Source organism: Pangasianodon hypophthalmus, chromosome 8, assembly GCF_027358585.1.
Source record: "Pangasianodon hypophthalmus isolate fPanHyp1 chromosome 8, fPanHyp1.pri, whole genome shotgun sequence".
Taxonomy (NCBI): domain Eukaryota; kingdom Metazoa; phylum Chordata; class Actinopteri; order Siluriformes; family Pangasiidae; genus Pangasianodon; species Pangasianodon hypophthalmus.
The window spans coordinates 24,887,884-24,899,965 of NC_069717.1; the positions used below are offsets into that span (position 1 = coordinate 24,887,884).

The 12,082-nt window shown below is 39.0% G+C and overlaps 1 protein-coding gene across 9 annotated transcripts in view; it reads left to right on the forward strand.

Annotated features, from left to right (window-relative positions):
* cabin1 (calcineurin binding protein 1) overlaps positions 1-12,082 on the forward strand; it is a 59,981-nt gene that overhangs the window by 22,592 nt on the left and 25,307 nt on the right. For all 9 annotated transcript variants that reach the window (XR_008302153.1, XM_034306686.2, XM_034306687.2 and 6 more), the window contains one exon: positions 3,617-3,730. Coding sequence is in view for 8 of the 9 variants with exons in the window: in XM_034306686.2 (XP_034162577.2) it covers positions 3,617-3,730 (114 nt within the window). In the remaining variant the exon portion in view is untranslated. The remainder of the gene's footprint in view (positions 1-3,616; positions 3,731-12,082) is intronic.

The window sequence follows — 12,082 nt, forward strand, 5'->3', positions numbered from 1 at the left end:
AGCAGCTCTGATAATAGGTCTATAATCCCAGTAGTAGTTTTCACAGGTTTATATTAAAGCGATCATTCTAATACTTTATTTTTTTGTAGTAACAGCTTACACAGGGACATGTATAGACACACCAAGTAAAGTCATACAACGTCATACAGACATGTACACACAGGATTACAGTAGTCCATACAGTCTGACTCAGCTCTATTACACCAAGACACAACCTGAATGGTACTAGATCATGTGCTATTTGGCACCTCTCTTGCCTCTAGTAATACGCTGTAGTCAAAGCACACCCTTGCATTCTTCGGCTGGATATTCGCTGAAGACTTTCTAAACTGGAGAGCACAGCACATTTAGCTAATACGTGATTTATGATGGACTGGTAATCACAGGACATTGCATATCAGAGCCATATCTAAAAATAATAATAAAAAAATCTCAAATTAATTCCACAAAGTGTGCGGCTGTGTGACAATTTGCAATTGCTTTCCAAAGATGAACAACTCGCATTCCGTACAATATTCCCAAACTGCAACCTTGTTCCAAATAATAGTATAAGTAGGATAAAGAAACGAGCTGGCTAAATAAACTCGCATTTCATTCGTCCCTGTCCCAAAAATGAATATAAGTTGAACACCGCACTCTGAGCAGTCTGTAGCAAGCCTGCCACTGACAGTGCTGATAATGGACTTTTTGCACAGAATTGTTGAACTAAAGACAGATAGTAGTGCTAATGCAGTGTTGCTTGGTGAAGCTTTGAATAATTTGTCTGCTACAGGAATTTTCTTTTACGATGCTTTCTCATATGCATTCAAGTCACACCCTAGTGTGTTTTCCCCACAGTGCGGTTTACACAATCACACTCGGGTGTGGACCCAAACAACCAACCTGAAAGTGCCTGAGTGATTTAGTTTTAGTCAACTTCCAAGGGAACTGTAGCACACTGAGAAAACAATTTGATTTTGAATCAACACGACTGCGTGAAGTCAACGAAACATGTTGTACAGTTTGGGTTGCAGCATTATGTTCGTACATGTAAGCTGCTAAGCTGAGCCACAAACTGAGCCAAAGAACGGAGCTGTAGCACTGCAGAAATGCCATGTGTTATGGATATTTGGACTGATGAACAAGAAAAGAGAAAGCAAACTAGTTATTTATATAATTATCTAATCATTTACGTAATGCCAGCTCCGTGTTCTCCATGCTTGCGTGATTGTGGTGATTTCTGCGCACACATGACAAAGGTTTAGTTTACTGTTTTCCATCACAATATTTTCAACCAATGATTGAAAGAGTTTTACAAATATGATCTCAGCCGTACACATCCCCTAGCCAGCATTTTTTTTGTTGTTGTCGTCTTTGGTTTGTTTACTCGTGTGTAGTGTGAAACCACACCAAATGGCAAAAGAACCAAAACAATCAATTTCACTCTCAGCAAACGGATCAGTAGGTGTGAAAGCACCATAATATATTCTCCATCTATGAAGTGTTCAGAAATGTACCATGCTGCCATGTAACTTGCAACTATCGCATCTTGCAGGATGTGCACCTTGACATACCCAACACCCTCTGCCTTAATTCGGCAAGCGTTTCTTGTTGTCATAAAAACAAACAAACAAAAAAAAGTGGTTAAAAGTCCTAAAAGGCACTGCCTATACAGCTCAAACCATTCTAAGACACTCTCTTCTTGTTTCAATGAACATATATTATCACTTATGGTTTTATCTCATTTAGGTGCCATGTTAAACTAAAGAAAAACATGACAAGGGAAAATAAAGACACTAGCCAGACTCGAATGTTTTTATTTGTGATGTGAGGAGAAAACACTACAGCTCACAGCCATAGTTAGCCTAGACAGTTGTTATATTTACAGAGAACCAAAACACAGGGCTAGCTAATCCATTATTTGTCCGCCCCTTTCAGTAATAGCTAATATTTTCCCCCCTCACCAATCAGCATGTTGGGCAACCTTGAAACACGTTGCCAGAGGAGTCTGACCCCGATTTAGTATACTAAATATCATTATATGGTCCTGATGGGCATAATGGGCTGATTTGGAGCAAGGCATGCGTGTGTGTGTGTGTGTGTCTGCATTTGGGCACCTGTGCCAGTTGGCATGAGTTGTAACATAAGCTGGACAGCATGAGTCTGCAACGATACCCATGTCCTTTCTCACTTATTGCTAACGTGAGCACAGGATGTAGTGCACGCTCTGCTGTTAGATTAGGCTTTGTTCAGCATGACAGGAAGTTGCTTTAAATAGGGAAACCCCACGCTTTGTGATCATTCTATGTGGTCACCTGAAGCAGGGGACAGACCAGGGGCTTCCCCTTGCTCTCATTTTTCATTTGCGGTTAACATGTGGAACACACTCGGCTTTTCTCCTCTCTTTGACCAGCAGATCTGGTGCCTTTGCTTTAATTTAAGGTCTCTTGTGTGGTTGCAGGTTACAGCGTTGTTGCGTAACCGAGCTGAAGTTCTCCGGTATTGTGGTCCTTCATCAGTGTATGAAAATCTCTGTTTGCTTCTGGGAAAGCCAGAGCTCCATTGTCCTTTTAAAAGAGAAACCCGCCTCGGCGATTATTAAAGTATCCATGGCTGTTGGGTGAGCGAGAAAGGCGGAGAGATAATTGCAGAAAAGGCTGTAATCAGCTGCACTGCTGTGAATACACACAGCTCTGTCGGAGCTATAAAGCTGCCACGAACTGTGATTATGCGAAGGCCTAACCTTGGTGTGTGTGTGCACAGAATGTGGCGTAAGCTAACAGAGCTTGCAGCTGTGGTTTTTCTATTGACTTCCTGTTTAGCTTTTTTTTTGCGGAAGCTGGTGCTATATAAGCAAAAAGCTGGTCAGGTCATTCTCCATGTTATGGTGCATGAATATCTGTGTATATATGGTGCTCAAATTGTTATTTTTTTCACTAGTTGTTTAAATAACCGATTAGGGGAATATTTGCCTCTGTCCCATGAGGCCTTTTAATGCTTTTTCATAGCAGCAATTATGTTCCAGTCCCTCTGGCAGATTATTAAGAGCAATTAATTCAACCCTTAAATTTGTTCATCCTACCATGGCTAATGCGATTTTATATTATTAGTAGAAAAAAGGGTGTTTATCTGGTTTAATTGTGTTGTCTTGTGTGGCTTGTGGTGCTGTGTGTGGGTGTGTATTTGAAACCTTTATCTATTGCACCAGAATATTTTGGCACCAGAAATCTATAACTGTGATATGATTTCCCATAAACATGTGTTTAATATTGTTAACATCACCAGCTAATGTTATTTGTGGGCGGGGCTAGCAGCACTGCTGGTTGCTGGTTAGTTTTTGTGTACCACATCACACAATAAGACACCATATATACATGCAAGCACTGAATATACAAACAGAATAATTAAAAAATTATAATAATTTCATTAGTGCTATGACTGTGCCAGCAAAAACAGCAGTGCTGTTTCAACATAATCTTTAAAAAATATATATATAATCAATTTATTTCTCAAAGTTTTTCTTCAGATCCGGAAGCTGTGCGTATTCAGTATGACGGAGAAAATGCAATCAACACGCATGCCCTGTCACACGTGAAAGCATGCACTAACTAACTGAATATATTTTGTGTCTCTACAGAATCTGCAATGGGCAAGGGATGTGTTGCTAGGGAGCAGTGTCCCATGGCAACAGCTGAAGCACATGCCTGCACAAGGACTTTTCTGCGAGAGAAACAAAACCAATTTGTTCAACGTAAGTAACACACACCGTAAAAACGCTCCGATTCTTAAGGCTGATCAGTGAGATGCCGGTCAGTGTGTACAGCAGTTTGGAAAGCGATTTGCTGCCAGTTGTTTGTTTCCCAGTGCCATGTTGAATGTTAAATATCATCAGGAACACTAATCTATTGAATATTAGCTTATAATTCTTATTCCGTATGCTGTTTCCCGTGTAGTTTTCACATATACGTGTAAGGATTGGTAATTCACATAAATGCCTTCAGGTATGGTCAAGGTTTTGACTCCTAAAAATTTTGGAGTGGTCATTTTGAAATTAATGTAGGCTACTTGAATGAGTAGGCTACTAAATAACAAAATAATATGTTTAAATAAAGAGCTAATGACTTGAAATAACAAGATATTAACATGAATATCTTAATAACTCACTGGTTATTAAGTTGAAAAAATGAGATGCTATGTAGAGGTAACGACATATTTTGTAATAACAAGATAATAACTTGAGGTCACCTCATATCCCGAAATAGCGAGTTATTAAGTCAAAATAACAACTGAGAAATGAGGCGATAACTTGAATATAATCTGATGTCGAAATATTGAGATATTAAGTCAAATTAATGACGTCTTGAAATAACCAGATAATAACTGGAGGCAAACTCATATCTTGAAATAATGAGAATATAATTGAAAATAATCAAAGGTCAAAATAATGAAATTAAGTCAAAATGAGAACAGACCAGAAATAAGACAAGAAATAAGATAAGTTGAGATAATGAAAATATCCTGAAATAACAAGATGTCAAAATATGTCAAAATAACAACATACTGTCTTGTAATGATGAGATAACTCAAAAATAATCAAGAATCAAAATAAAGGAGTTGATATAAAGAGATATTATGAAAATAATGACATTTTGAAATAACAAGATAATTTGAGGTAAATACATGTCCTGAGATAATGATATTAATTTGTGGTAGCAAGATATTATGTCAAAATAACTATATACTATCTTGAAATGACAAGATAATAAAGTAAAAATAATCTAGAGTTGAAATAATGAGATTAAGTCAAAATAATGAGATATTAAATCTGAGTAATGACATCTTGAAATAACGAGATAACTCGAAGTAAACATGATATCGTAAAATAGCAAGTTAAGTCAAAATAGTGAGAGACTATCATGAACTAACAAGATATTTCAAAACAACAAATCTTGAAATTACGTCTCTTAAATTATAACTCAAAAATGATCAAATTAGTCAAAATAATGAGATATATTAGGTCAAAATAAGGACATTTTGAAATAATGAGATAATTCAGACATATATTGAAATAATGATTTATTCATAATATCATAATTATATACACACACACGCGCGCACACACACTGTGTGTATATAAATTGAAATTATATTTATTTATTTATTTATAATATATTTGTATATCAGTCACTGTAATTTTTAGCCTACTAATTTGTCATCTTCGTGACCATAGATGCAGTGGACGTGTGTTTTTATATGTTTTGTAGTAAATGTCTGATTTGACTTGTTCCTAACTCTACCACCCACCCACACACACTCACACACACACACACACACACACACATACACACACACACTCTCACACACAGAGAGAGAGAGAGAGAGAGATTAATGAAAGTCTGTTTCTTTCTGAAAAACTGGCTGGATTTACAGACCTCACTCCAAGCTGACAGATGGCACTACTGTGAGTTGAAGTGTGTGGGGTTTGTGTGTGTGTGTGTTTTAAGCAAATGTGTTTATGGCTTTGAGGAAGCACTCAGTGTTAGCATTGGCTTAAGCTTTATGCATAGATGTTTCTGGAGCCGTGCAGGGCGTTAGCCCTCTCTGGGTGGCGGAGGTGCGGCCGCCTGGCACTGATAACCTGCTGCCCGTCGTGTCCACCTGTCCACCAGCTACCAGGACCAACCCTGTCTCCACCCACCCACCATTTATGTTGACGGTGAACGTTACAGCATATTACTACAGAAAACCTCAAACTCCTTCCTGAAGCAACGGAATGTATGTTAAAGCAAAAATGAAAGACCTGTCTGTCGTGAGCGTGTGCTTTACTGCTATTCTATAACAACTGCTATAATAATAATAAATCAGAGTAGGTGAACCATCACCATCAAGCCAATCAGGACAAGGAGGTCTATGATTGCTTGTCTGTGATGTTGCCTGTCCATTCAGAAGGTTCCCACTATTGCGTTAGCATTCAGATATTTGTGTAGTTAAGCTAGCGTCTGTTAAAATCACTGAGTGTACCTCTAAACAGTGTTTGAAAAGCACGTTACTGCGGGTAGGGTGTGCCAGTTCTGCTCCTGAAGCTGACCCCTCAGATGTTTACAGGCAAGGGAAGGTGGGGATTCCCTCAAGGGGAAACTGCGAGGGCAAGTCAGCAGTAAAATAGTATTGCAGGGCAAAAAAGATTTAATAATAATGAATAATAGTAAGATATGACAGGTGCTGTAGGGCCGGTTAAAGCTTGCTCTGATGTCTAAACATCTTCTGAGCAAAGGAAATGGAGGAGGGCCATGGGTTAAACTGATTAAACTGTCATTCTCTCTCTCTCTCTTTCTGTAGCATGTGCTACTTACAGAGAGTGCCGCGTGCACAATATGGGTCAGGCTGTCGCTGTTTCCTCAGTTCCTGACAACACTCCTTGGTTAGGACACACACAGTTTCTCATGCTCACGCTCGCTCATATGCGCTTACATATGCTTCCACCCACACACTCCCCCAGCACGAGGCCACCCACCACACGCCACCACTGCTGCCGTTCTGGCAAACCAACAGTGATCAAACTGGGATAGTAGGAGATTGTGTCATGGCTGCCTGCCTCAAATCACTTACTCTGATTCAATTATTTAGCAAAACACTATTTTGTGTATTTGTCAGGACAATTTGTCTTTCTTAATTAATTTCTCCAGTTGTGTCTTTATAAGAATTTAAGACCCTCTCCTGGGTTGTTCAGTCCTTTTTGATTTTGGTAGGTGGTAGATGAACTTATTTATAGCTCAAATTGGGCGGAGTGAATGGGATGAATAGTGCGATAATGAGGATGATGGAAAATAACTTCATAGCTGATTTGAAATGTCTGGTTGTTCCAGATACAGAAATACAGAAAGAATACATCACTTGCGTGTCTGCTGTTATAGGAAAATAAGCAACGGCCGGGTGGTATGATGGAGCTTTACTGTTACCACTCCAAAGTTGATTTTTTATTTTTTTATTTTATTTTTTTTAATCAATGACAGAATGACACTTCGTACTGTTTATCCATTTATAGTTTAGATTTATTGCTATGTTTAATGTTGTGGAAACATTATTAGTTAGTTTCTGTTTTCACTTACGTTCTCTCTCTCGAGTTTAAGAAAGAAAATGCAGCCTGACAGCGCAAAGTCGTCTGCCCTGAAGACTTTCCTATAGCAAAAAATTTACTAATTGTTACAAATTACTGACACTGGAGACTCCTTCCATAAATGCTAAATAGATGTCTCTTCACAGAAAACATCACCATATCATTGATTACACACATTTTTTGATCAGTTTATGTGGGCTGTCCATCATACAAGTCCTTACAAATGAGCCATTACTATAGAAACAATAACAAATTCGAATGAGTGCATAAATATAAACCTTGCAGCCGGATCTGTTGTCAGAGGTACTGTTACAGAAAATTAATCAACACCTTCTGACCGATGTGTTATGAACAGGTTTAGATATTATTTAGAAATACCTAATTCATAAAATCGTCATCAAATACCTAATTAACAAAAATGTTGCACAAATATGTTTCATGTAAACATTTACAACTGCCTTCAGGCAGCCATTGTGAGTGTGTTGTGAGTGAACAGGTTTTCTGTTGTTTTCTCAGTACAGAGAAATGTGTTGCAATTCTTGTTCATGGTAATGATACCTAACAGCTTTGCCAGGTAAACACCAAGGTTTTCCTTTAACGTTGCACTTTGTGGAGTTGCTTGATTTTAGAAAATAAACACTCCTTCTGTTTACTGATCTCAGCAAGGTTTTTCCTGTTTAAAAACAGGACATGGGGAAACCGTGTGTGTGCGTGTGTGTGCGTGTGTGTGCACGGTTACCAGGGTGGAACCACAAGATAAGAGGAGAGAAAGAGGAAACGAGTTTACATTCTTGCTCTCATACACTCTTCCTCTCCTGCAGCCTGTTGCTGATTCTCTCCATCTCAGTGCGTGGCGTGTGTGTGAACGGACAGTGCTGGACTGGAGAATCGATCCTACTCTTTGATTGGCTACTACTTTCAAAGGGGGCCGGCTCACAGCTTGTGTACAGAGAGGGAGAGAAAGAAAGTAGGAGGAGGGGGAGTAGTGAGAGAGCGAGGTAAAAGCAAAAGAAGGCAGGGATCAGAGAGAGAGTGTGTGCGTGGGCGTTTTGTTTTGCGATGGCAGCGCAGCTTAGAGGCGACAGTGCGCGTGTCTGTTTGAGGCGCACACGTTCACCGATTCTTCTGTTGCTTTTGCACGCGTGCAGCCCGTTGCCTTAAGTCTGCTGTGCAGAGTGGATGCTTGGAAGCTTTCAGAAAAAGGATTTGAAAGAATCACAGAGCCTTCACAAACAGGATCGAGAGCAGAGTAGCCTCTCCTCGGTGATGGTGAGTTTTGCTGTGTTTCATTTGAACTCCATGGTTTGTTTTTGCTGTGAAGAAGTGGAGGTCCATTTGCATGAAAGGAATTCTTCATGCTTTACCTCTGGATGTTGGATTACCCCAGGGAAGGAGTTACAGAAAGAGAGAGAGGGAGAGATTAAGTGAGGAAAAGAAGGAGAGGGACTCCATGATTTAAGTAAAGAATGTGTGAGTGGAGGAAATGAGGGGGGAGCAGTTTGTGTATGTCAGTGCTGTGTTGTGTTTCTCACGAAGCGTGAGGATAGTTCTATAGCGCTCCTCACTTGCGCTCCTCTGCATCTCATCAAGGCGAAGGAAGCTGTAATGACCACAAATGGAGCGAAGGAGTCCAAAACCGCATGAGTCAGAAAAGCCGGGAACCTTCTCCCTTCTCTGTGCCCCCCTCCCTCCTCTCCCTTTTTCTCTCACTCCGTTCTCTCATTTGCATTCCTGATTTTTTTTTTTTTTTTTTTTTTTTTTTTTTTATTGTGGAATTAAACTCTTGTGCTGTTGAAGAGCTGCACCTTTCGCAAATTATCTCAATTATTTCCACTGCTCCATAATATTGCATAAAATACTCTAATAGAGTTTTACATTCTACATTTATTTACATGACAGATACTTATATCCAGAGTGTATTGACATGGAGAGCTGAGCAATTGAATGTTAAGGGCTTCGCTTAAGAGCACACTGTTAGTCCTCTCAATCTGTCGCTTCCTCGCTCTGAACTCTTTCTATACCTCTGTCAAGTATAGAAAAATGTGTCAAAGGTTTCATTCCACATTCACACTTTATCAAGAACATCACTTTCTACTTCAGCTCATAGACTGTTAACAAAGTATTCTGCTAAAATGTTCTCTCTTGAGCTGTAACTTCCTCAGTGACCATGAGTTTACAGAGCGTATTTGTAATGAGGGGTTTATTATTCCTGGCAGGCCCAGCTTACTTGGCGAAGTCAGGGAGGTAGGAGAGTCTTCTCTGCTCTGCTCTTAAGAGCGTAATGGTTTTTCTGTCACTAGCTATCGATCACATTAGAGACAGACACAACTGATGTTTTTTTTTTTTTTTTTTGGAAACACTTGGGCAATTTAGTGGGGAGAAATCTTTTTTTCTCAGCAAGAGGACAGCGCCATCAGTCCCATCTAGTTCATCTACACTGGACGTAATCATAACCTTTCCGCATTTTGCATAGGACCTCCGTATTTTAACTTCGGTGTATGCTACTACTACTACTACTACTGGGAGTTGTCACTTAAGAATTCTCCAGAAGGGCAGTCTTCTTTTTCTCTTCAATAAAAATGGCAGATGAGCCAATTGACATAAATCTGGAATGATTGACAGTTTTACAGGTGTCTGATATTAACTGACTCCCTGGAAGCCCCGCCCCCTTCCCCCAATTTCTCATTAGTCACCTCTCGTCTTGATTTTCTCACTTGTAAGATGCGGCCCCCTCACCTTCTGTCAAGGTAGATGGAGAACATTTTGACTTCATTAATATGAAATAAAATCAGTGTATGCTCAACCTAGCTAACGTTAGACAAATATTATATAGCTAACATCAGACTACATAACTATAAAATTAAACATGCAGCCAAAGATGGTCAAAATTACATTTTTCCGAAAGAGGAAAAGTAAAAGAAAAACAGGCCTATAACGAGCTGCCACTCGTCTCTTTTAGTTATTTTATTTATTACATGCACACTTTATTTCAAATTCATTGCTGTACATAATCTTTTAACTAGGGTAAAAAGAAAGAAAATAAACTTTTGTATTTTCCCACAAGCAAATTCTAGTGACTACATGTTAACTAAACAGATGCTGATTGGAGGAATAAGGTTGTGAATATAGACGGTGGAAATGAGGTCCCACAGCAGGGTTACTGGGCTTGGCACTCCAGGAAAGCCTCAGAGTAGAGCTGCTGCTCCTCCAAATCCAGAGGAGGCAATTTAAGTGGGTTGGGCACTTTACAAGGATGCCCTCTGGTTGGCTTACTTTAGAGCTCTATCAAGCACATCCCACTGGACAGAGACCCTGTGGAAGATCCCTGACCCTCTTGAGCGATTGTGTCTTACTACTGGCTTGGGAGAGTCTGGGGGTCCCCTGAGGGAGAGCTGGAGTCTGTCTCTGTGGATAAAGAAGGATAGAGTGTCATTCTTAGTGAAGAATAATGGACGAAGTAATGAATACTCAGAACCTAAGCATGGATCTATGAACAGCATAACTCTAAAATTCAGACATTTTCCCACAATGTAAAATGTGCAAATAAGCCAAGGCAGTGGAATAGCTAGCTTGGTCAGTCAGCAGTTTAGCACTCAGAATGTGTCTCAGTTGCTGTTGCAAGCGATGGCAGGATGCTGCTATAAATCCTTGTTTGCCTCATCATGCAACATTTTCTTAAGTGCAAGAGAAGTCAGGAATCCCACAGGAGGAGACTGAGTGGGAGAATCCAAGTGAGATTAGGTCAACAAATTCACACACATCACCACAAACTCATCAAAACATCACGGCTCATTTTGTCCCATCGCCGCTTTTCTTTTTTCTTTCTTTCTTTTTTTTTTTTTTTAAACATGTTTTGGTCAGACCTCAAGAACTTTGATATCAAAAAAGAGTTTCGAAACAGCCCACTTGTTCCAGGCTTCATCTCCTACCAGAGCAGTATGCTTGCTTAACGGAATAATAGAGCTAGTGCTGCTCGGGCCAAACGCACGTAAGTGATGTCAGCAGCCCCCTAAACGCAGAGCCCGAACCCCAGTCAACCCTTAGGGGCTTCTGTTCAGTGTGAACCTTTATATGCAGTTCTGACAGCTTGGTGGCACATGCAGAGGATGTGGTGATGCTGTGGATCTGGCAACCCTAACCAAGTTGTGCAGCTGTGAAAGCTTGTCGCTACGGTTACCTTTTTAGTGCGGTTGGAAACTGTTGTCTTTTTTTCCGAATTGCTGTGTACAGTGTCTGCAAAACCTCAGTACGGTTCTTTTTTTCAGTTCATAACTGTAACTGATTGCTATTTTAATAATCACTTAATCTGTTGATTAGGAACCAGTTTTAATGCCAGTACAAAATTGGACAAAATACAAATAAAATTTATTATAAATTTAAAAAATGACAAATCCAACTAATTAAAAGAATGATATGAAGCTTCAACTTGATTAACTGTGTTTTGAAAATCAACAGCTAGCCAAAGCTTTAAAACATAATTAAATATTGGGCATATAGCAAAATAAACCCAAAAAAAACACTGACCTATTTAAGGTGTAACTGCAATTTAAATGAGGAACATTTTTTCAACCATAAATTGTCAGCTAATGTATATTCAGAGGCTGGCTAGTTGCTAAGTTGCTTTATTTATTATATATATATATATATATATATATATATATATATATATATATATATATATATATATATATATATATATATATATATAAGTAATAGAGAATTTTTGTTGAAGCAACAAAATGTAGCTCATTCTTTTTCCATTCTGGATTTTTTTAGTTTGTAGTTTTGTGGGTTTTTTGTGTTTGTTTGTTTGTTTTGTTTTGTTTTGTTTTGTTTTTTAGACCAGCCAGCTATAGTAGCAAGATTGTAAAGAGCTGAGCTTCAACAACTAATTACTGACAGCATTGAAAATAAAAATTCTTAAGAACAGATCTAATGAGTGATCGCTTTTGAGTGATTTGATTTGAAAACCTGTGATTGTGGAAC